Source organism: Epinephelus lanceolatus, chromosome 23, assembly GCF_041903045.1.
Source record: "Epinephelus lanceolatus isolate andai-2023 chromosome 23, ASM4190304v1, whole genome shotgun sequence".
NCBI lineage: Eukaryota > Metazoa > Chordata > Actinopteri > Perciformes > Serranidae > Epinephelus > Epinephelus lanceolatus.
The window spans coordinates 25,735,423-25,760,452 of record NC_135756.1 but is presented as its reverse complement, the minus strand read 5'-3'; the positions used below and the strand labels follow the sequence as shown (position 1 = coordinate 25,760,452).

Here is a 25,030-nt window from a genome sequence, read left to right as displayed (position 1 = left end):
TAATTTAAGGACTGCAATTTATTACACTTAGTGTCAGGAGGGCAATTAAAACAAGTGCGCAGTGGAGTGAGATAATGTAATGTGTATTTGTGTGTATATATGCGTACATGTTTATATATGTGTGCACTGTGCTGTCTTTGTATGAGTGTGTGTGTCTAAAGTTGTCTCACTGTGTAGCTCGCCTTTTAAAGGGCCTGGCTGTGTGCCAGAAGTCTCTTATTAGCAGCCAATTAGCTGGAGGGAGATGAATGCACTGCCCTTAAAATATAAAAAACACTGGGCTGTTTGAGTAATAAAGAGGCAGGGAGACAGTCTGTATGGAGAGACAGTTATTTTGTTCACATGAAGCCTAATGACTACCTCATCTTTCTTTACCTGTGTGTTTCAGGGTCGTGGGGCTTTACGGGGTAATCGAATTCAAAAGACGAGAGAGGGAGCTGATGCGAGGAGATGGTGATTTTGTTTACACGTAGCCCAGTAATCCATGAAAGGGATTTCGTAAGAATCTGGCTCTGCATGAGTCAGGTCAGGTAGATAATTCAGCTCCCACCTCCATGCAAGCGTAGGCAGTGACAGAAGAGGCTGCGACAACTCCACTGTTTTGTTTTTGAGTTTTTATTTTCATTTTTTTTTAGTTTGTGAAGAGGCAGGCCGGGTGGGCTGAGGGCAGCAAAGGTTGAGGGTGTTTTTGTCAGCGTCAGCTACATCTAGCAGGCAGAATAGTAATGAAGCTGGTTTGCCTAATTGTAGCCCTGCAGTAGCTTTTAGAGCCTGTCTGTGTGTGTCTTTGTTTATGTGTGTATAAATGCCAGCGGCTTGATCACATTAAGGGGCAGGCAGATTAGTCTTGGGTAGAAATAAAGTCTCCCCTGTACCTAATGGGAATCTCCTTTCATTTCCCACCAGGCCTTTGTGCCAGGCTGCACACACTGTTGATGGACTGTGTGTTATTTTTTAAATTACTTAAGATCAGAGGACTGTTCTGTCTGTAGTGTCTCTGTCACACTTCACACTCTGTGTGTGTGAGTGTGTGTGTGTGTGTGTACATGTGTGTGTGTTTTCTTTTTCTTTTTGACTTTTGACATCTTTTTCACCATATGAAAATTACTATACCTTAAGAATGTGTAATTTATGAAAACAGGATCTAAACTTTGCAGTATACACAATGAAGTCTAAAACCAGTCATGTGAAAGCTAGCTACTAGCTACTTACTACCAGCTACCAGCAACTAGCTGCTAGCTACCAGCTACTGGCTACTAGCTACTAACTATCAGCCACTAGCTGCTAGCTACCAGCTACTAGCTAAGTACTAACTACTGGCTACTATCTGCTAGCTACTAACTAACAGCTACGTTAACCCTAACCCTATACTAGCTACGGGTCCATGTCATTGGTCCGACAGCCCATTGGTCCGACCTCTCATTAGTCTGACGTCCCGTTGTTCCGATATGTGATTATACTAGGCTATACTGTATTTGTGTACCATAGAGGATCAGCAAACGCAACAAAAGTAGGCTACTGGTCGAGATACAAGTGCCATAGAGAGAAGAGAGTGAAACACCATAACCTCCTGTTATTAACTCTGGGGTCCGGGTTGTGTGGGGAGCTCTCCGCGGTGCTGAATGGCTCCCGGCGGGCGTATTTCTGCCTTGATGGTGCGCCGCAACCGGCTCTGGGTCAGCTGGGAAAGGCTTGAGGCGGAGCAGGCTCACGGCTTATGTGTTTGCCACTTTCTTTTTCATTTTAACCCACACCATGATCTTTTCCTAACCCTAACCAAGTGGTTTTTGTGCCTAAACCTAACCAGACCTTAACCACAGGGCATCATGATGATTTCGGAACAACGGGACTTCGGAACAATGAGTTTAATATGGTCGGAACAATGGGATGTCGGACCAATGGGCTGTCGGACCAATGTGCAGTTCCCCTAGCTACTAGGTGCCAGCTACCAGCTACTAGCTACTAACTACCAGCTACTAGCTACTACCTACTAGCTATGGCTAGCCTTCACTGAACCTAAAACTAAATGTGGCCTACGTTTAAAGTTTTCTTAGCTGGTATCTGTAATTAAAAGAATATCCACTTTAACTAATAAAGTAGCTTGATAGATAAATTTGTTTTTTCACATAATTAAATGAGGCAGCAGCTAAATCAATTCAGCTAAAACTCCTGCTAAAGATGACTAGTTAAATGTTAGCACAGTAGGCTAATGTTTGCAGCTGCTTTTGTCTTTTGGTAGAATTTATGTGATGTAGTGTGGTTAAACTACCTTCCACACAAACTCAGTGTTAATTGTAAATTAATGTATTTCATTGATTTCATATAAATACATATATTTTTTATGTTTTATTTGTGGACATTTTTCACACTTGATAAGCACATAAAAGAAAGAATAGAAAGCAGTACATAGGTGGAAAAAGAAAGTAAAGACAAATATGAGGTCATGGGATCTTTAAAAAGTCGAGACAAATTTTCCGAATTCAAAGATTTCCTGAATAAATACACCATTTTCTCCTCCCAATTCTTTTTGGAGTCATATGGAGTAGGTCATCTGTTCTAGAAGATGTAAAGTGTTTAATTGTATTAAAAAAGAGGCTAGCAGTAGGATAGTTTTTTCTGGAGACAGTATTTTGTAATGGCCTTTTTACTTGCTGCAAGATCTTTAGTAGACAGGTATCATCTTTACTTAGTCCATCAGGGATTTGTCCAAGATAAAGGGATGTGATCGTTTTAATAATACTAAAACCCAAAGTTTTTGAAATGATTGTTGCTACTTCTTTCCAGAAAGTCTGAAAAGAGGAAAAAGACCTTAAACTATGGGCATGGTCAACCATGATTTTTCCACATTCCCTCCAGTAGCACAGCTGGGTGCCAGTTTGTTTACATAAAAGACTTCTGTTTGGGCGTGATGAAAAAGCGAATCAGGTTTTTCCAGCAGAAGTCTTTACAGGTTTGGGTGTTAGTGGAGGTCAACTGTGTTTCCCAGGCATTCGATTTCATAAAGTATTGATAGTGGACAGTAATCTTTTGAACTATAGGATGCTGATAATCAAAATAGGTTTATTTTCTTGCCTTAATTTTTTTTTAGCATTTTGTCTGTACTGCATTTTACCATTGGAGCCCAGGTTGAAGATGTGTGTAAAGCATCTGAGTTTTAGAATATGAAGCTTCTTTGCGCAACTTCCATCTTCAAAGCATTGTCAGCTGTCATGGCTACGTATAAGTCTGGACAGACATAGACACAACTTGACTAGTTCGCAGAAGCATACAACCGTACGGTGGTAATTCTTGTTTAGGAATTATGCAGGTTCTGGCAATTGTTTTTTAAAATGAAAAATAATCAGCCTAAAATGGCTGCTAATCATTTAATTTGCTCTGTATTTTTTTTAACATTGCAGTGGCTATATTCCACTGCCCACTGTTGGTTCAGCTCACTGTCTTTGGTTCTCCCCACCTCCCCCCAGTTGTTGAGTATTTCAGTTCTTATGTGTGTTTTTACTTTCTGTACAACCAATTGCCCTCCAGGGACAAAATAAATTTGAAGTTTAAGTTGAAGTTGAAAAGGAATTCATTACAACATTTTTATCTGATACACAATCTGGCAGCACATCTGAAAACTTTAAACCCTTTTTCTCAACTTCACAGTCTTTCCCTGCTCTGTGCCTTTGGTGCAGTGAATTTTGGCATACTGCTCACAAGTTTGCAAACAAGCCACGTTGCCTTGTTGACCTCCAGTGACTGAAACCTCTCACAGCTAATGAACCGTTTCACTGCTCCCTCCCAACTTTCGTAAAAACGTCCCCAACAATAATAATCATTATCTTGTTGTCTCCTACACACTCCTTTACTGTTAAGCTGTTTGTGTGTCTGCCTCTCCTTGTCATGAGCATGCAGCGGGACAAACATGTGGACATCAAGGAGATGCGTTTTGAGCTCTAAATAAAAGTCGGTGCTTTAATTTGGCTGCGCTGACATTTGAAGTTATTGCATAAGGATATTGATTTGAGACGACAGCCTTCATGTAGGATTTCCTCCTAATAAAAAACAGAGCTGGAGATGACTCACGGGCTGTTTGCATTTTTTGGTGTATGTATGTGGGGGTGTGTGCTTCCTTCCATACACATAAGCATCGCCGTTGGCAGGCATACAGTAACTGTAGTTGTCTGGTTCGCAAGTCTATGTGGCTGTAATAAAACTGAAAATATGCTCTTGTGAATACTTTTTTCTGAGCTCACCAATACAAGGTTATTTATTGTGTAGGGGATAGGTTTATGATATATTCTGAGCATTTTATTGCATGACTATGGTAAGGGGTAAGGGAGGGCAAATAAGGCTGCAATATTAGAATAGGATATTTCAGCTTTTGAATTTTATTCTTTTTTTGTTAGGTCTGGCAGTGGCTCTCCAGCTCCTCCACGGGGACATAGAGCAGCTGAGACGAGAGTACATGGTCCTCTTCACTCGGGGTGTGTCCATCACCAGGAAACTGGGCTTCTCTGATGTCATCATGCCAGGTAGGACGCCACAAACAAGCTCACTTGCACAAGTTATATGGTGCTATGTTGATTTTTCAGCTATTACCTTCCGTCAATACCAACTTCCCCATTCTTGGGGTTTGTGATCATCATGGATGTCAGATGTCCTTCCTTCCTATTGCTCAACACGGACAACTTCTCTGTCGGTCAGATGCTGAGGTAGCATTTTATCCCTGCACATTGCTAATTTAAGAAGCTAGCTTTCTAGCTAGCTGCACTGCATTCTCTACACATTTCGTACTGAGTTACTTTTTTAGCCTGTAAACCAGAATATCTTGAGTTGGGATCTCTTTCTGCACCAGTAACAAACTTGTCCAACCAGTGCCAACCAACCAAAGTTATTCTAAATTATGCCAATAATTCTGCCCTTCAAATATATATTTTTTTACAGTTAACATTCGTCCTTTAATACATTTTATGTACCCTGAGATTCTGGTCCAACAGGAAATGCATCAAATTAAGGAAGACATCCATATGACCCTTACCAAAAACACTCTTGTAGTAACATCAGCTGCTTTGCCAATCAGTTCACTTCAGCATAAATGCATCCAATGTATTGCTGACATTTTTTGGTGCTAATCCGTCACTGCTGCAGTGTTTTTCCACTACATGCCCCAAAGATCACTTGGCTATCAAAGAATGGCTTGCACCAAATATACTCATCCTTCGATTCTCTGTTGAAGTTCATTTTCTTCTCCTTTGTGACCTTTTCTGATTATACAAACCACCCAGTTTCCGTCCTTCCATTTATTACTTAAATCTCATATCATCTCTATCACAAAACTAATATGCATATAGATTACAGGCAAATTCACACAGTCACATTCATACTTGGAGACAATTTAGTGTCCAATTCACCAACCTCTGTATCTTTGGACTTTGAGAAGATGGTCCACGTGCAAGAAATACTGACCTCGACAGAACATGTTAGATGGAGACATAAAACATATAGTTTCCTACTTATGCTAGCCTCATGCTAAACAACTTTTCAAGCAGTGTCACTGTCACAGACACATTTCAAATGTCAGAAAGTCATGAGAGTTTTACCTGTGCTGATGCATGCCTCTGTGATCTCATTCGCTTAGCGTAAGGTGGTCATAAAACTAAATCCGAGATGTCTTAAGTCAGTCCTTTTCTCTTCTTGACGTTCTGACAATCAAAAATGTTAAATGTTATCAAAAGATAAGTAACATAATCTGAAGTTCAATGACGTTAGCAACCAATAGCTACACTCAGGCTGGTTCAAAATGTAACGTTTGTACGCAAATACAATTTATTTTAATGGATTATATTGATAACGAATTGACAAGAATACTATTGGGATTTGACGCCTTTTATCTTTTGTTTCTAGTGTTATGTGTTTATGCGGACACATAGGGAATTATTAATATGTCCCGTTTCTTAAAGGGAGTTTGGCATAATATTTTCCACCAGGAGCAGAATGGGAAATCATTTTAAAATTAATCTATTTGAAGTCTTGCAAATAGTGACTCCGCAAGAACCTCAGTCTTTGCAACATCTTATAGTGTGTGACTAAAAACTCACACTGTCTTTAGATGTGAGAGGGTGTCAGACTTTTAAAAGTATTTTGTATGGTAGGCATTACCAGGCAGCAGGTGTGAAGACACATAAACTTTGTATTCAGTAAGAGTAACAAAACATTAATTTCCATATAAAATGTTAATTCATGAAATAATATTGTTGCTGGCACCTTGTGAGGCTATAAACTCAATTATGCACTTTCTCATATTTGTTTTGTGTACACTACTGCCTTACAACAATCTGCTGTGGTTGCCTTGGTAACACGTGACATCCCAACCTATTGCGTGACTACTTGAATTCCACCTTAGGGTGCCCTCAGGAAGATGAAATATTCAAGTTGTTTCAGGTAGATAGGCATCACTTAGATAGCTTCTTCTCTAAATGACAGAGACCCCTGCAGAGAGACCCTCTGGCTTAGCTGTATGGGGTCTTGTTGCCGTGGTAACAAATTTACAATCACTTGAATGTAAGATGAAACAAGGGACCAAAGATGTACATGTTTGTTTACATGTACTGTGGAGGGGGAAAAAGCACAGAAGGGAAAGCTCTGTTTGAATTAGCCGTTGGACTCTTTGTGTGTTCATTCATTTATGGGAGCTGGACATCAGGGGAGGTTTTTTCTCCACAGAAGAGCCGTTCTTTTAAATAGGTGAGGTATGCTGTCTGGTCACACAGATAAAGAGGAACCACAGACTACGGGTCCCCCAGCGCCTCACTAACACAGATTTATGTTCACTGTCTCTTTCTTTGTCTTTGTCTGACTACAAACCCTTAACGCTGAGTGCTCTCACCCCTTTCTGCCGGTGTAAGTCTGCCCTTGAGCTAAGGAAACTGTCTCTCCCTCTTTTTTTCTGTCTCTTTCTGGATTTGTGTCTGGCTCCTCATTTTCTTTTCTAAGCCGCTCAAGCCCCACCCTCTTCACTTCCCTTTTTCCTATTGTACATTAAGAAACTGCCCCTGCGTGTGTGTGTGTCTGCCTTCCTGCACTCTTTGTGTGTCAGTGTGTGTGTGCAAAGCAAGCGTACAGTATATAAAATGCCCCATGTTGCTATGGTTACTGTTGTCAAGAGCAGAAAATCAATGTTGACCCTAGAGATAGAGATATGATGAGTACACACACATACACACACACACACACACACAGGCAGAGGTTATATAGGGAAGCTATTTTACAATGTGTCTGACCACAGCTTGGCTGCAGAGGAAACAGGCCTATCCTCTTTCTTACCCAGAGCGCTTTGCACCACTCTGACATCCCCCTGCAGAAGGAAATGAGTGTGCGTCTGGTCCAGTCATTGTACATCCAGCTGCAATTGTAACAAAAAGATGGAGAATATTACTTCCTGGGATTATTTTCCTGAACTGTATATACAGATTGCAACACCACTTGCTCTTAAGAAAAGGTTTATAGGTCAGGTTCTTGTTTTTTTCATAAATCCCAGAGACGAGTTTGTTATTTACACACTTGTAGGTATGAAATATATGTGCAGAAATGGACTGTATTTAATTTATTCCTTTATAGCAGGGGTGCCCAAATACTTCTCAGTGGAGGGCCAAAAATGAATCAGGGTGGAGGGTCACGGGCCAAAACTAAACATTCATGTTGCAGTGCATTTAATTAAATGACTATGATATAACTATGCAAAATAAACAGTCATACAAAGTAATTTAGAAAATGAATAACATTTCTGTTTATTGAAAGCAGAAAAATAATAAGTACCAGGCCTATGTCTCTAAAAACATGGGACACAACATGTCCCTACAAGACCAATATATTACAGTCTCCACTGTCTTGAACAATCATTTTCAAATAGGAATATAATTGAACAACAGGTCTCCAGCCTTCACCTTTCTCTCGTCTCCGGTGTATTTTGAGAACTGATGGGAAATGGGTTTCGAAGTGGCGACGGAGATTGTATTCTTTTAAAACAGCGACTCTCTGCTTGCATATTAGACATACTGCCTTGGAATCAATTTCAGTAAAAAAGTACTCGTGTTCCCAACAATTTTTAAACTTTCTTTTGTCAGTGTGCCAATTCCTCACACGCTCCATGCCTCCATCCCAGCATCTTCTCCCTCTCTGGTCAGTTCCGGCCGGATTTGAGCTGACGGGAGCTAAACAGCGCCACCCTACCCTCAATGTAACACAATGCTGATTTGTGGTCAGTAGAGGAAGTGCAACAATAAATAAATATTTAAAGAGATATTGCGACTGCTGGCAGCGGGAAAATAATAATTATTTAATTATTGAAAATTTGAGCATGGGCCGCGGGCCAAAACTAATCGGTTGGCCCGCGGGCCCCAAATTGGGCAGCCCTGCTTTATAGGATGCATGGATGTAGACAGTTATTTTGTCTAGTTGAGGATTGAACTTGAAGCCTTGCGGCTGTAGGATGAACTCTGACACCTTGCAATCTCAAGTACATGTTTCTCTTCCTTGTGTACATAGTGTTGTCTTCTCACAATGCAAACATATGGGCCAGATATGCACTTACATCTACATGTAAGAACGAAAAGCAGCGTGTTAGAGGGGAACTTGATTTTGGGTTGTACTAATGCATGTGTGAAAAAAAGTTGTAGAAAGCCTTAAATAAGTTGCGTGAAATCTGATTAACTGCCGCAATTGAGGTCACTTGGGTCAGTGTCGGTCGGGGCTAAAGGAAGTGAAAATGAAAAATATCTAGTGATGTGGAGTCAATAAGAAGTGGGCTTACCAGACCTCTGTGGCTTGTTTCACATCTCCGCTTGAGGCTGGTGGCTACTAGAGTGCAGCTCATGTCGCATATTTCTGTCTGATCCCAACTAGGAGCTGAGAGAACGGTAACCAAACTCGATCTGAACCCGACATGCTTTCTCTTTTTGTGTCTGAATCCGAATGGAGCCCAATGGAGTTAATGCTTGTATACCAGGGTTTCAGATGTCGCACCTTGTAAATGACCATCAAAGGGGTTACACACACACACTTTAAACATCAGCAGTTATAATTAATACAATTTTAGTCTTACTATTGTCTTTATCTGTACGAACTCTTCTTGAACTGTAACTACTGTTAACTGAGCTACTTACATAATCCAACCATCATGGTTTATTTGGTGTGATTGTGGAGGAAGGTGGTGGCATCCACTGTGGGTAGCTTCAGCACTGTTCAGTGGTCCTTGCAGCAACTGTAAGTTCCATTCATTGCCGCTGCTTCTAGCTGGAAAGGCCAGAATGCCGTGAGCAAATACACTGAGCTTTGGGTAACGTTAGGTGATGACAAATATTGTTTGAGGTCTTCCATATGGAGCTAGCTCACATTAACTTACATGAATATTTACCACCTAAAAATGGTAAATACCAAACCCCAGCACTCAACAAGAAGTAGCCCAACACAGAGAGTAGATCCGTTGTTTTTAGGATGAACCTGACCTGAACCTGAGCATGATTTGTAAATATTTGTCTGATCCATCAGGTTATTTTGGGTCCTGTCTGGTCCATTGTGAGTAATGTAGATGCCAGCTTTTGTGGAAGGAAGAAGAATGCGTTGAGTAGAGAAGATGATATATATTCGGCTCTACTGCATCGATTTTGTTTGACAATGTTATAGCAGTGTGATGCTAAATAGGTTGAGGACTATGGCTTCTTGTTACTCTGCTGTAATCAAAGAATATGGATTTTAGCAACCCAGATTACTCACAGCAGATTTTAAATCTTGTATTCTCTGGCGGCGGAAGGTCATAGCTCAGGCTTAGATTTCACGTCAGCAGGAAATGTATCATTAAAGGCCACTAATCTAAACGCTGTCCACCCCTGTCATGAAGCATTGCGCTAAAAATTGTCGTCAAGCTGCTGAGAGATCATTAATAATGCTTGCTTGTGTGCATAATCAATGCCTTGTTGCCTCTTTTACCTTCCTGTTCCTGCAGGGGAGATGAGGAATGACCTTTACATCACACTGGAGAAAGGCGAGTTTGAGAAGGGTGGGAAAAGTGTTGCCAGAAACGTGGAGATCACCGTCTATGTGCTGGATATGGATGGACAGATCCTCAAGGTAAATACACATTTTTGTGTTACTCAGCAACTGCATGTCACAGCTGCTACTACTGTATGAACTATCATACGGAAAATGTATCATTTCTACCATCTAACCACTGTGTTTAAGGAGACTAAATGCCTTATTTAAGTCCTTAGTTATCTCCGTTTTTTTCCTTAATAGCCAGTGTCTTATTTTGGAGCAAAACTCTTCATTTAAATATCGCTGACCCAGATGAGAGCTAAGTGTCTCTCCAGTGTGTTGCCCATTTCTGGTGCAGTGCTGTGACAGTCTGCTCCTGTGGTTTCCTGCGCTGCCTCGGCCTTGAACAGAAAATAGACTCAAATATAACCCTGCTGCCACTGCCGCTGCCACCGCATGGCATGCAACCCTCTGACACACATAAATATGCACATGTAAACCATGTCATTCTCACTTTATTGGCATTTGTGGTGTGGGGATGGTTTTCAATACACTCTTATCATTCCACGTCTGACTCATTATTTCATTGTGTTCTTCAAATCTGCCCCTTTACCTCATCCTTGAGCGAGGCCTCTCATTTCCTCTCTTCACTTCCTGTGTTTTTCATTTCATTCTTCCTCTCCGCCTCTGTCATTATTCAGTCTTTTTCTCTGTCTTTCAGAGTCACGTGGCTGCCGGCTCTGGCGAGCCAGGTGGGGATGAGTACCACTCCTTGGTGCTGTACCACAACAACAGCCCACGCTGGGCGGAACAGATCAAGCTGCCCATCCCGGTCGACATGTTCCGCGGGTCGCACGTCCGATTTGAGTTTCGACACTGCTCCAGTAAGTGGGAACGGGTTTGTAGGTAACGTTTATTCATCAAGGAAAGGTTAAGTGAGCACATTTTTCTAGGCTCTCGCGCATTTTCAAACATTGGCTGTTCAGGTGTGAGTGCCGGAGGTGCTGTTTTCCTTTTCGGTCGATTATCCAGGAAAGTAAAGAGGCATTGTTGTGGAGGGAGATGAGCACGATAAGCATTCACTGGATCTGCCAACCCTCCGGCTCCAAGCCGAGGCTGCTGCTGCTGCCTCCCCCAAATAGACGATGTCCAAGTGCATAAGTGTGCACTTGTTTAAGCATTTTCATAACGAGACTAGTTTGTCCAACTTCTCACCTCCTAATGAGACAAAACTTTAATTATGACCAAAATATTGCTCCCCCCACCCTCTCTCCCCCCCTTTCTGGGCTGCGGGGAGAGGGCAGAGTCTCTTCTCTCATAACAAGCTGATATTATTATGCCGTTTGCAGCCAAGCTGGGAGGCTGTGTGGCTGTGTGCAGTAGATATAGTAGCCTTATTACTGCTGGCAGTGCTAGCATTTTGCTACCCAAGGGCTGCCCATTAAGAGCCCAATTTAAGCCTGTGGTGACACCAAACTGAGGAGACCATATTAGACGTACTATTAGGGGCTCCCGAATTCTTGGGCAACCTGCCTGTAGAAATATGATTAGCAGACACTCTCATTTTCAATTAAGGAAAAACAGAAAGCTCAGTTTCATGAATATGCTTTTAAATTTCATCTTGTTTCCGCGCTCATTATGCAGCAGCGGTAATTGTTAATTTGTTTGCGGGGAGTGCGCTGTTGCTCCTGAATGGTGCTAAAGGGGACTGTAAAGACCTGTCAGCGTCAGCAGCACAGTACTTTGTTTTATTACAGCTGATTGTTTGTTAATAGCTTTTGTTATATTCAAAACAATGGAAACATGTATGCTAATGATAATACTATTTCTGTAGAGTTTTGTCTCTCACTAGACAGTTAAAAATGCAGTCTTTCTATGTTTACAATATGAAACCTTGAATTCCTAACAAGCCCCCAAACTATTAAATTGTATTATATAATAGCATGGTGTGTTTTTAGTCGAGTGGTTTCCAGATATAACATACATCAATCTGTACCTGGTCTGCCAAGCTCAACTAAGCCTGAGTTTCATACAGTACCACTTAATCTCCCCTAATCTCCTAGCGCCTGAGGCTATGAGGGTTTACAGATTGAGAAAACCTGTCCAAAAAGAACCACACACAACAAAAAGCAAAAGTTTACAGTCTTGAGTCTAAGAAGCAATAACTTCCCTGTTGCAAAAAAACTCAATCATGGCAAAGCGAGACAGAAATAAAACGGCCATGGTGCAGAACCATTTTGTGAGTTTAATACAGTACAACTTGTGCTTCTCCCGGGAGATTGAACACACACACACACACACGCAAACACACACACACTCACAAAGAGGCTTGGTAGAGGGTGCTTAAATGGTAAAAGGAAAAGGGAATAATAGAAACCTTGCTCACGCAACACTTCTCACTTCCCGCTGTGCGCACATTAGCACGTTATTGCTAAAGCGGCAGATAAATCAGATTACATGTGTTCATAATGCAAATTATGCCCAGAGCTTTCAGAAAGCTTCTTAAAAACACAGCAGCCTGCATTAATCAGGCCCTCCAAGAGTAACTTAACAGCATCTAAAAATCTTGTTTTTGCTTTTTGCCTTCGGTTTAGGATGTGTGTGAGTGTACTGAGGGTGTGTTCGGTACAGTCAAAACTAGGGGTCGACCCAGGTTACTCCACAATTCTCACTGAAGTCTCTACTCACAGGGAAAAATGGAGTGATGGCTCTCTCATATGAAGGGGTCCAAGGCAGGTGAAATGCAGATCTGTAGATCCACGTTATATACGTCTGGTGTATGAAATGTCTGTATCGTCTCTGGGCTGCATTCTTTTGTAAACTACAGTATGATACACTGGTCACATCTCTTGCTGCTTCCAGGTGTCCTCTCAATCCCTCTTCCTCTTCTTGCAATTCTCATACTTGCACATACAACTAAACGAAGAAATGTTACCAGCGAAAACACTGGGTGTCTTTGTAACCTCCCTGCAGAGGATTGTGATGTTTATTATGACTTCATCTGCTGCCTCACATTGGACACCCAGCACCTTTTGCTCACCGGAGCAGCTTTAGTTTGCGTTCATCCTTGCCGCCTTTAACACTGCAGTAGCCTTCAGTGTGAAGAGGCTATTACATGTGAAATGTAAACAGTCGGAGCTGTAGGTGGGACCTTGAGCAAGGCTAGTAGTAGTAGTGACCACGGACAAAGAGGCAGCTGCATCAGAGCCACAGATTCCAATAGTTAGAAAAAGAACATAGCAGTCAATTCCTACTTTAATCATATAGCTGTGTGTGGTTACAGCCAGTGTTGTAGTCAAGGCCACCTTAAACTAAGATCAAGTCATGAGAAACACCAGAGGGTAGTAAGACTGAGACAAGAGCAAGACTTTGAGAGGTCAAGACCAAGACCAGACCAGTGCGAGTCCCACACTGCATGATACACCAGTGGTTCCCAACTGGTCCAGCCACAGGGTCCAGATTTCTCCTTAGTCATTACTTCAGTGTCCGCACAGTTTAATACATTTGGTGCCATACTTGTGTTTGGTCATGGCATCGAGCTAGTTTGTTGTCTCTGTCAAATCATTATTTGTTAGTCACTCACTCTACAGCAGGAAACGGCTCTTCAAATTAAAAGCTCTGTGTCGGAAATTCACTGTACTTCAAAGTAAAGTGTGTTTTTTACAAACTTTATACATTTGCGAGTCACATGTCGTCCATTTGGTGTGGAGCGCGACCTACCAGTTGGGAACCACTACTCTAGAGTTTTCCTGTAAAGGTGCATATAAAGCGTGTGCCTGTATTTAGTGTTTTTCATCAAATGCATCATGTGCATCATAGAGGCCTAACATATTTCCCTCCTTTTGAAACATTTGCAAAGTTAACCTTTCTAAAACCTGAATTGTTTGCATCTATGTTTGCTGGGTGGATGTCTTCTTCTTTTCAGTCAGGGGAATAATGTAAAACCATGGAGTGTGTATCAACTGCACACTGGTTTGCGTACACAGTCAACAACGCTTGTTAGCTTGGTGTTAGGTTCACATTTTAAGTAGAATAAATGCGCTAAAGGCAAAGCATCAGATCAACTTTTTTTTTTAATTTATTCATGTTTATTGCATAATCTGAAGAGAAGTGGTTTCATAACAATAGTGTTTGTTTTGTTTATTTCCATGCAGTCTGTGCTGGTGTATTCTGGACTCAATGCCATGTCCATGTGTTGTTGTTTGACAGCTAAAGACAAGGGAGAGAAGAAACTCTTTGGCTACTCCTTTGTTCCTCTGATGCAGGAGGATGGCAGGACTCTGCCAGATGGCACCCATGAGCTCATTATCCATAAGGTAAAAAAAAAACAAAAAACCCTTCATACCCTCACCACAAAGATTGTGACTGAACGACATGAATCGACTGTGTGCTTTGCAGGATGGTTGTTTTTGGCACACATTGTTCTGCTGAAATATTAATCTTGATGTGTAATTCCATCCAAAAATCAGACTTGCAGTGTTATCATCTCACTACCACAGGAGGGATCTGCTTTTTATGATAATTCAAGCTACTTGGCCTTCATCAGTGGGCACTCTGCAGTCCTTGCATGACACATTTGACATGGTATTTAACAGGAAAAGAGCAATTTCAAAACAAAAGATTTTCAGCGGGCAGAAAGAGAAAAACAGTTCATGGTCTTTCTAAATTGAAGAGAGATTTTCTTAAGTGAACCCACTCACTGTTTTGCATCACTCAGGTGTCGCCAGGGCTACCTCAGATGGGATTACATGCTGTATATGATTATGTGAACTGTGTGCTCCAAATGGCAAAATGTGTCCGTTCTGTTATCACACTGTTCAGTGCCACGGGCTGACAAACAGCTCACATCACTCGGTTACACACCGACCTGCCCATGAGTCATGCTCGCTTACGTAACATTTCCAAGCTGTGCGGTTGACTAGAACCGCAAGCGAGTGCTTGTACATACACACATCTATATCTGTATTTAACGTGACCTTTATGTCCATTTTCTGCATTTTTACAGACCTGAAGAGACTCATCTTTTCACACGTTTTGGTTTTGAAAGATGAAAAGACTAAGGCAAATAAAATGGCCAACCTCCCCCTGTTAAAAGCTTCTGCGAGACTGTCTTGGGTGTAATTCAGAATAATTGCAGACTACATGGTTTTACTCAGCTGCAGGCAAAGGGTGTGTGCATAAACCTCAGGCTCTGCGGAGGACAGAAAAGCATGGAGTGCATTCATACATTTTATTGGCAGTGAGGCGGAACAGTGACCAAACGTCTGATTATTTATTTTGCTGTTCGCTAAACTATTTTCAACAGCCTTAAAAAACAAAAAGTCCCCCTTTCATTGTCTCCTTTTGGCGGCCAGATTTAGTCCTGCTAAACTCTCGTAACCTGAGCCTGCCAGTTTTAGAGGACAGCTCTGGTAGCCCTGTGTGTTCCCACCGTTGAGAGGGGGGAAAAAGGCCCATTCTAATGCCAGATGGAAGTTGCTGAAAAGCTCAATGAAACTGGCATGGCCTAGTTTCTCCTCAGACCCAAAATAGACACAGAAGAATCAGTCCAAACTGTGTGGTAGCTTTGGAGCTCAAATGGCCTCAGCTGTAGGCATTAAGGCAGCGCAGTAAATCCCAAAAATAACAAGTTGTCTCTCATTGATCATGTGCAATAGCTGAAATGTCTCAATCATGATTGATATATACGGTGTTCAATGATATTAATATAGAAACCAATGACATTTATCACCCATGTATAATCTAATGAAATGTTTCATTACTTCAGCTTTGTGATAACATCACATCCTTCTGCTCCTCTCCTATTAATCACCTGTGCCAGTTTACAAAATGTGTGCTTTTTTTCTGTCCTTCCTTCCCTCGTTCCCAGTGCGAGGAGAACACCAGCTTGGCAGACTGTTCGCGCTACCTGAAGCTGCCATTCTCCAAAGCCAACCTGCCATCCAACAACCAGACTCTGAAAGGCACCAAGGAGTCTTTCTGGATCACCAGCTTCCTCTGCTCCACCAAGCTCACACAAAACGGTAAAGTCGACTCGAGTGATTGACATTTTGGCTACCGGCCCAGTGAGGTGTTTTGGCTTCTACGCTTGAACTCTTGTCAATTGGAGGTAGCTCATACACTAGCTGGTTCCGTGCTTCTGCATACACTGTATGATTTGAGCCCATTTTAGAAATGCTGTTGTTTAATGCCAACTCCAACTATGCAGATAAATAGTCTAAAGCAATGTAACTCACGTTCACGTGTCACTTGCGGTCCATTCAGAATGGACCCTCAACCCACTTTTGGAACATGACCCACGAGTAAGTAACCACTGGGCCACACTGTGTAATTGATTGATTGAGTGAAAAGGCACTGAGCTTGGAGAAGTGACTCGTGGCTCTGCTTCAACTGTACGAGCGCTTGATGATGGCCGACCAAATTTTCTGATGTCAGAAATTCATCCTAAAGTCCAACAGCTGGAGCCGTTGATTGGACCAGGATCGGTCCTTGCACTGCATGGCGAACAATGCTCAACGAAGCCCAAATTTGGTCCCACTCCGACATGAATTATGCAGCTCAAACATTAGGTCAGAAACAAACTCAAATTGTACAGTGTATACCAAGCTTAAGGTATACAACTATTATTGCCAAAGATAGAGATCAGCACTTCACAAAAGGCTAAAAATAATGGTGAAAAGCAACTTGTTTAGGAAAACAAAGAGGGAGTGACAAGTTCTGTGCAGGTGAGAAAGTGATATTTCCATCCAAAGCATTCAAGAGTGTGAAGAAAACCTGTGAATGTGCAGTGTGGTGGGGAAAAACTTGGAGTTTGCAGCACTCCCTAATGAACCTATAAATCCTTGCTTTCAGAAATCTGCTTGCCGAGTGGGAACTGTAGTCTTATTTCAGCAGGAGTGGCTCGTCGCTGATATTTTGCCCTCATTTATTCTGCTGTGAACAGTAGCCAACGATACTCATAAATTGAAATAGAAGGGGTGCCACAAAGGAGACGTTTTGAGAATGAGTCGTGTGTTCCAAACTTTACCAGACGTTGTCACTGTTGTATCAGACAATAGTATTTTCAGACTGCAAATGAAAAAAAAAAAAACAGTGAATTGTAAGTCCTTTTTTTTTACCTCATTAAGTGGATGTTAGAATATATAAACAGAAAGGCTTCAGGCACAATTCACTTGCAACAGGCGGTTAATTTCCTGAATACATTTGATTTTGTCGCTGAATTGATTATAGAAATATTGCAGAGTGTTTTGACGACAAAATTAGCTTGACAGATTGGTAAAAAACAAATGCAGTCACGCACGCACTCATAACACGTGCACACACACACAAATTCAAAGTTGCAAAAAAGACACGCTTCAGGTTGAACGCAATCCGAAGAGACAGCTAAAAGACTTTCTTCTCCAGGCTCATGTTTTATTCATGCATATGTCTGGGGACCCTGGCTCAGGAAAATGACTTTTTATCTCCTTTATCCCGCCGCACTTGAAAATGTCATCATTTGTTTGGATTCTGTGGAGTTTTTGGGCTATAATTGAAGGGTGCGGTGATGCTTTGTGATCTGAGGTGCACGTTGCTCTCATAATCCCGCGCTTCTTCACAAACAAACACAAGATATGTCTTGATCTTTTGTGCTTGTCACTGCTGTTTTTCCGTATCTCCTTCATTTGCTATCTTATCTCCTTTCTTTTTTGTCTTTTTCGCCAGGAGATATGCTGGACCTGTTGAAGTGGCGAGCCCACCCCGAAAGGATAAACGACAGCCTCTCTAAGCTGAAAGAGATCGATGGCTCCGAGATTGTCAAAGTAGGCCCACAATGACATTTCTCAGCGCTGAATTGCTCCTGCTACCCTGGCATTTGTAGTATTGATTGTTTTTGATTTGATTTCAGTCCACACGTTTGTTTTTTTCAAAGTTCAAGTCCAGTGGATGAGGATGTTCAAAAACTAAAAAGTTAATTTGATGCTGCAGCTCAGCACAAACAAACTCTCTTTTGTTCTGCTCCCTGTTTCAGTTTCTCCAGGACACCCTGGACACTCTCTTTGGTATTCTGGATGAAAGCTCTCAGAGATATGGCCTCAAGGTGTTTGATTCACTGGTAAGTGGTGGTATTTTGCTGTTGCTGGTATTTCCTGTTGCCTCTTTTCCTTCATATGTCAAGCAGAATCTCACAGTGTTTGAATCAAACACAGAAACACAAACTTACTGACAGAGAAAGATCGTGTGATGTAACGCCACAGAACTCGCTGAACCAATCTCACCCCGGTCACGCTGCACTGCGCTGATAGAGCGAGGCCTGTGATCGATCTGGCTCTCTCTCTCTCTGACTCTTTCTTTCTCCGTGTGTCTCTCTCTCTACATCAGTCTCACGCTGACACATGAACACACTCTCTCCTCTCAGCGTGGTGTTATCAGTGATGAAAAGGTCCAGCAAGCCGGTGCAGTCATCAGGTTTCCGTTTTGTGGTTTTGAGATCAATCCAACAAGTCTGACATGTGGACTTATCTTCTGTGGTCGGACAAATTCAGGGCATCTCACAACAATCCGCACATGAGCCAAACATGGAGTATTCCAGCTTGTGAAGGGCCCTTTGCATGGGTGGAATATGTTCTCTGTAAAAAAAATAAGCTGTAGGCATACTGTAGGGTTTATATAAAATTTACTTTCCATGGTTTTATTATGTTTTTTAGATGTCTATGCCTATATAAGATGTGGTATGAGATGTCTATATAAGTTTATATCTAGGATTTAGAGGGATATATACCAGCAGAAAAGGATTATGATACAATAAGTATGTTTTAGCAATGTATATTCACCTGAAAATAAGAATTGCTGTGTTTTCATTACTAAGAATGAGATGTTTATATCCACATATGGAGCGGGTCCTTGTCCATGAAGTCCACCATGTTGCCTCTTCATGCTTCTACAGAAGCCCAGAACGGACAAACTTAACATTGGCTACGTTTTTATGTTGAACACCGTGGTTAAAAACACCTGAAACTGCTTTATACAGTGTTTTTACCGGTTTAAATCACTGGATCCATTTGTTTTGGAAAGAAAGAGACCTCTGAGGATAATTTGACTCCTGATAAAAAAAAAAAAACCCTGAACATCTGGATATTAAATTATAAGGGAAAAAAGGTGAGCACACATTAGCAGGCTAGAGGCCTGTCTGATACAAGCTGAACAGCATCGGAGAAACACTGATTTGTAACGTGAAACTCCTTCAGTCAGTGTTTTACTGGTTTTAATCACTCCGTCTGTTTGTTTTGGAGATGACAAGACCTCTGCGGATAATTTCAAGTAAAAACCTCCCAACAATGAACACTAAAGGAATCCTAACCCAATGTTCACACATTGGAGAAATTTCAGTTTGTCGCAATCTGCACTCCTCACCACTAGATGGCACTAAACCGTACACACAGCTCCTTTGAGTCTTAATTGTTTTCCTCACGCTTTTCTTTTGGACACATGTCTGAAATTAAGTGAACATAAAATGATGCCCAGATGTTGTATATTCGTGTAGTGTCTAAACATTTTACTGTCTCACTGTGGATGTACCATATGGCTGTTAGCGTTTGAGGTTTAATGTTAAGGTAAAAATTCTTATAATCGAGACAATTTAAAAAGTTTCTTACTGATTTTTCATTTTATCAGGTGTCTTTATACTTGCTCATATTTGTTCATATTTCTGAGATTTTTTTTTACATCTAATTTTTCTTTTGCTCTTTTTATGTTTATATTGTAGCGTTTTTCTTTTACATACTTCTTATTTTCTTTTTCAGTTTTCTTATAATGTCTGTATGCATATATATAGTATGCACAGAGAAATTATAAGTCGTAGAGCAACTGTGATATTCTCTGATTCCCCCCCAAGGACCAATAAAGCATTTCTGATTTAGTTTTGCTAGCAAAACAACATTCACTTCATATGATGTGTTTTGTTTGCTTAAAGAATTCTTCACCTGCAAAATAACAATTTATTCACCGTGTGTTAAGTTTTTCTTGAAAGCCCACACTATGAATGGAAAATCCAAAAAGAAGATTCTCGATGAATTGGAGTCACTGGGGCCCAAGTTTAACAACAGCAAAACTTATATAAAAACATCCATTTACAAACTCTCACAAAACCCCTGCAGTATAATCCAAGTCTCATTTATCCAGTTGTACACTCAGTACTTCCCAATTCAGTGTCTCCCTTTGACAGATGAATATTTGCTTCATCATGTAGCTCCAATGACAAGCTGGAACAAAATGATACAGAATTTTACTTGCAGACCAAGTATACACTTTCATGGCATAAGCACTCCCCAGCAGGATAATGCACCATGCCACACTGCAGACATTGCTCAGGAATGGCCAGAGGAACATGACAAAGACCTCAAAGTGTCAGCCTGGCCTCCAAATTCCCCAGATCCCAATCTGAATGAGCATTTGCGGCACGTGCCATTACTCCATCTCACAACCCACTGGACTCAAAGGGTCTGCCGCAATGCCCTAGTGCCAGACACCGCAGGACACTCCCAGAGATCCTGTGTTCATGCCTTGACAAGTCAGAGCCAAGTCTGATACAAGGAGGCCCCACCTTGGACCAGGGGTACATCTGGGGTACCGGCACATCACAAGAGTCCTTGAGCGGATTGGGACCTGGGAAATTCGAAGCCAGGTCGACACCTTGAGCTTTATGTGACGCTCCACAGGCCATTTCTAGACAGTCTTTGTGGTGTGGCATGCTCCTTTTTTGTGCTGGGGGCCCACTGCCATAAGGGAGTACTGTTGCCATGAGAGGGGGTACTTGGTCTGCAACAGTGTTTGGGTGGGTGGAACATGTCCGGTGGCAAATTGTAAAATGTCTTCTTTATTTCCAGGTCCATATCATCAACCTCCTCCAGGACAGCAAATTCCAGCACTTCAAACCAGTCATGGACACCTACATCGAGAGCCACTTTGCCGGAGCTTTGTCCTATAGGTACATGCTGTGAGCGTACAACAGCAAAGCCTCACCCATATATTATATTCTAATGACATACTGTATCACATGGGCAGGCAGGTCGCCCTGCGTCAGCGCTGAGAGGCAGCTCTGCTCAGCTCTGTGTTGTGATTCAGTCAACAGAAGTGTGAATGAAATGCGTATGGTGCCCCCTGGCTGATGAAATTTGAAATTGTACTTAGTTTTTTTACTCTTCTACCTCCTCATTTTTTCTCCTATCTGTCACATGCATACACACACACACATATAAATACGCACACATACTCACAACCTGCTGTTCTCACCGGCTGTCTTCTTCACACTCTCTGTACCTGTTAAGATATCGTGCTGGCGCTGTCTTCTCTTTTTTCGGTCGTCGCACGCACCCACACAGAACGCTGTTGCCACATCCATCTGCTTTAAACTCTCTTACCTGCGTGATATTGTTTCATTAGATGTGTCACACCTTAATTAATTGACGGAGAAGTTATCTTAAGTTATTAAGAGGGAATCAAGATGCCATCCAGTCCTGATTAGGATGAGACAGTCATCTTGTTCGGTAATCACTCTCTGTCGTCTTTGTCACCAGCTCACTGTTGCACAAAGAGATGCCTCTCTTGAAGTCTCCACTAATTTAAAAAGTGAAACAAACACCAGATTTTTATTTATTTTTTGTCCGTCATTTCAAAATTATTACTCTCAGCTGGAGCATTTGAATCAGCTGTATTTATGAAAAACTGGCAAATGAAATTGATTAAACATGGTATAATGAAGTGTTTCATTTCAAAACACTGCATTGCCTCATCTTAAATCCAGTGACAGAAGCTATGTGTGACGTAGCCAGGGGTGAGTAGTGATACTGTGTGTGTGTGTGTGTGTGTGTGTGTGTGTGTGTCTTCTCCAGGGACCTGATCAAAGTGCTGAAGTGGTACGTGGACCGCATTGTTGACGCAGAACACCAGGATCACATACAGCAGGTGCTCAAGGTGAGGTGTTTGCTCCTACACACACACATGCACACACAGGACACACGCAAAGGTGATGTTTTCATAAGACACAAAATCATGGATATCAATCACAACATCAACACAGATGCATCCACAAATACAAACAAACAAACCTGTTCCCTCTCACTATCACTCCTCCTAATTTGCCGCCGCGCCCCCCCTCCTCCATCAGCAGCGAATACATTGCGCCACCATTCATTATTCCCCTCTACCTATTACGCTGCATGCAATTTTAATCAGCAGAAATGCAGTGCCTCTGGTTGTTGGGGATCCACATCACATTATTCTAATGACTCATGCAGATGCGGCGTCAGAGAGACACATTGCGGCTCCTGTACTGTGGTTTTCCATTTATCATTCACGCAACACGTTCTCCACCAGAAGTAAATGTTACTCTGTCATGCAGTAAATAATAAATGAGACACGTCGCAGATGTGTGTGCAAGGTTTTTTCTTGTGCAGTCTGAGTGATTTATAGCATGTCTTTTGTTGTTTTTTTAGAGCACCTCCTTTAGACACATTTAAAGGGGAACACACCCTAAATTAAGGGTTCTAATATATTATTTACATGGCTGAGGAAAGTTCAATCAGTATTTGTGAGCATGAGCTTTTCTTTGTCAAAGCCAGAAATCAGAGATGTAAGTCTCAAAATTGTGATGTCATCAAGTCAAGAGACAATAGCCCTTTACACACGTGTGATTTTAGGCAGCATGCTGGCATTGCAGAAGCAAAAGAGGCATGATGTGTATGAGGTAATACAACAGTGTCGGTCTCTAGTTTGGCATATAACATATGTCCAAACAATAACGATGGCATTACTATGGCAATAACAATCATTTACCGTCCCTGTTATATGGCGGCTGATCTTGTCCTCTGCTCAGAAGACAGAGCTCCGGGACGTCATTGTTTTCCCAATTTGGGGACATTTTCAGCAGCTGTGTCTCTTCTATGAGTTAGCCGCTAACTGCAATCAGCTACTTTTTAAACCTCTCATGCAAAACACATCGTCAAAATGTCACAACTATGCCGCCCATGATCCCGTCCTGCCGGCTGTCCCCTTTACACAGAAGTAGCACTCTTGGAGTTTTCTATCATTTCAACACAAATGCACACCACTTTTTGCTTTCATGTAAACTGAGTCATAAGAGTCAAGCTTTGGGTGACATACATCAGAGACCAAATTTTCATGTCACATAATACCTTCACTGTTTTCACTGGAAGGAAAGCCTGACTTTTTTTTTTTTAATCACAGGACAGATGATTAACAACAATATCCTTTTTTCCTCCAGGCCAGCGAGTACATCTTTAAGTACATCATCCAGTCTCGCCGGCTCTTCTCATTGGCCACAGGAGGCCAGAATGAGGAGGAGTTCCGAGTCTGCATCCACGAGCTCTTCATGTCCATCCGCTTCTTCCTGTCGCAGGAAAACAAAAGCACCAGCCCCGTCGCACAAACACAGGTTTGTATGTATGTCTGTGTGACATGCATATACATGTCTCTAATGTTGTCAGTGTGCATCTCTATGTGCACTGATGTGGACGTGTGAATCTGCACCTGTTGGTACTTGTGCACCACTTTATGTTTTCCTTCTAAGGGAGTCCTGTTAATGCAGCTGTGATAGGTGAGAAATTGTCTGTAATTGAATTTCATGCTGCCAGAGGCCGGGGCTGGAGTCGGAATAGGCATTTCTGTGGCAGCTTTTCCATTTCCACTGGGAGGTCTGCACAGCAGGGCGGCCGCCTTCACTGATTTCGAACAAGCAAACCAAAACAAACAAGCTAAAGACGCCGAAGATAATCCTAATTACACACCAGAAACAGATGCCTGTGTGGTTTTTTTGTGTGTGTATTTGGGCGCACTTGTAGGGATATACCCACATGTTTTGCATCTACTGAACCTGTGTGTGGATCTGTGATCTGCTTTCATCCCTTCTTTTTCTTCTGCCCTCGCCATGTTCTCCCCCTCTTCCTCATCATCTCTTGTTTGGCTCTTTTGTATTCTCATTTGCCTCTTTTTTCCAATCACTTCTCTTTAGTCCATTAGAGTCGTGTACTCTTTTAATCGATTAAATCCCAGGTTGCGCTCAGCACTCAAGTCAGACAAAACCTTCGCATAAATGTGTGTGTGTGTTCATTCCCCTAAGTACATTAATAATCCCCTCTCTTTATTGCTTTGTTTGCCTCACCCATGTGCCCTCATCCTGAACATATTTTTGTTCTAGCATTAGACAAAAATTTCATCGTTTGCATTACTTCATCTGGTTTTCTTACCACAGCTCATTTGAACAATTGTAACAGTCTCCTCAGCAGACTGACAGTCTTGTTTTAAACCCTTCAGTCACTTCTGTAATTATTTTACCTCTCTTTAAGGCCAAAAAACAAGTGTAACATCGGCTTTTCCACTTGTGCCCTCTCCACGCTGTCTGAAAAGCTCCACTTCAGCCCTCCACTGACTCCTGATCTCAACTAATCTGTATTCTCAACACAACAGTAGCTGTGGGAAGATGCAGGCCAGGCTAATGTTAATCCAAGTTGATCTGTGACATGTGGGCACACACACATGCTGCCTTAACACACACAAACACATACAACACAAGCCATGTAGCTGTAATTTACCACCTGTAACCAGTTTTCATCACAGGATGATGTAAAATCTGATGTTTTGAGCACCTACACACACACAGATAGCAGACACCATTTCTTGCTAAAACCTTGCTAAAATTTTCCCTTCTAGACACAATTGTCAATAAGAGTTTCTGCACAGATGGCATTTACCTTGGGGAACTATTGTGTTAGGGAACAAGTGGTTTGTCTAAACAATTAACACAGGATTTCTCAAGCTTTTCTGGCCCATGAGCTGATTATTACCAAGCGGCAGCCTCTGGGGCTGAAAAACGGAAGCCAAGACGAAAGTCCCAAAAAATGCAGTTCCATTTGAGGCAGGCTCCAAGAGCACGTCAGTCCCCAAAGACCTCCATATTAAAATGCTCAATTTTACAGCAGAAACAAACATGTTTACAGCCTGGTACAAACAAATCGCTATAGTT

General features: G+C 41.8%; 1 protein-coding gene across 11 annotated transcripts in view; it reads left to right on the top strand.

Annotated features, from left to right (window-relative positions):
• The window catches only part of dock4b (dedicator of cytokinesis 4b), a 170,189-nt gene that overhangs the window by 83,616 nt on the left and 61,543 nt on the right, over nucleotides 1–25,030 (top strand). For all 11 annotated transcript variants that reach the window (XM_078165406.1, XM_033614621.2, XM_078165405.1 and 8 more), the window contains exons 13-22: nucleotides 4,389–4,514; nucleotides 9,983–10,107; nucleotides 10,733–10,895; nucleotides 14,221–14,327; nucleotides 15,881–16,034; nucleotides 17,716–17,813; nucleotides 18,023–18,106; nucleotides 20,877–20,977; nucleotides 21,882–21,963; nucleotides 23,273–23,443. In XM_078165406.1, coding sequence (XP_078021532.1) covers nucleotides 4,389–4,514; nucleotides 9,983–10,107; nucleotides 10,733–10,895; nucleotides 14,221–14,327; nucleotides 15,881–16,034; nucleotides 17,716–17,813; nucleotides 18,023–18,106; nucleotides 20,877–20,977; nucleotides 21,882–21,963; nucleotides 23,273–23,443 — 1,211 coding nt within the window. The remainder of the gene's footprint in view (nucleotides 1–4,388; nucleotides 4,515–9,982; nucleotides 10,108–10,732; nucleotides 10,896–14,220; nucleotides 14,328–15,880; nucleotides 16,035–17,715; nucleotides 17,814–18,022; nucleotides 18,107–20,876; nucleotides 20,978–21,881; nucleotides 21,964–23,272; nucleotides 23,444–25,030) is intronic.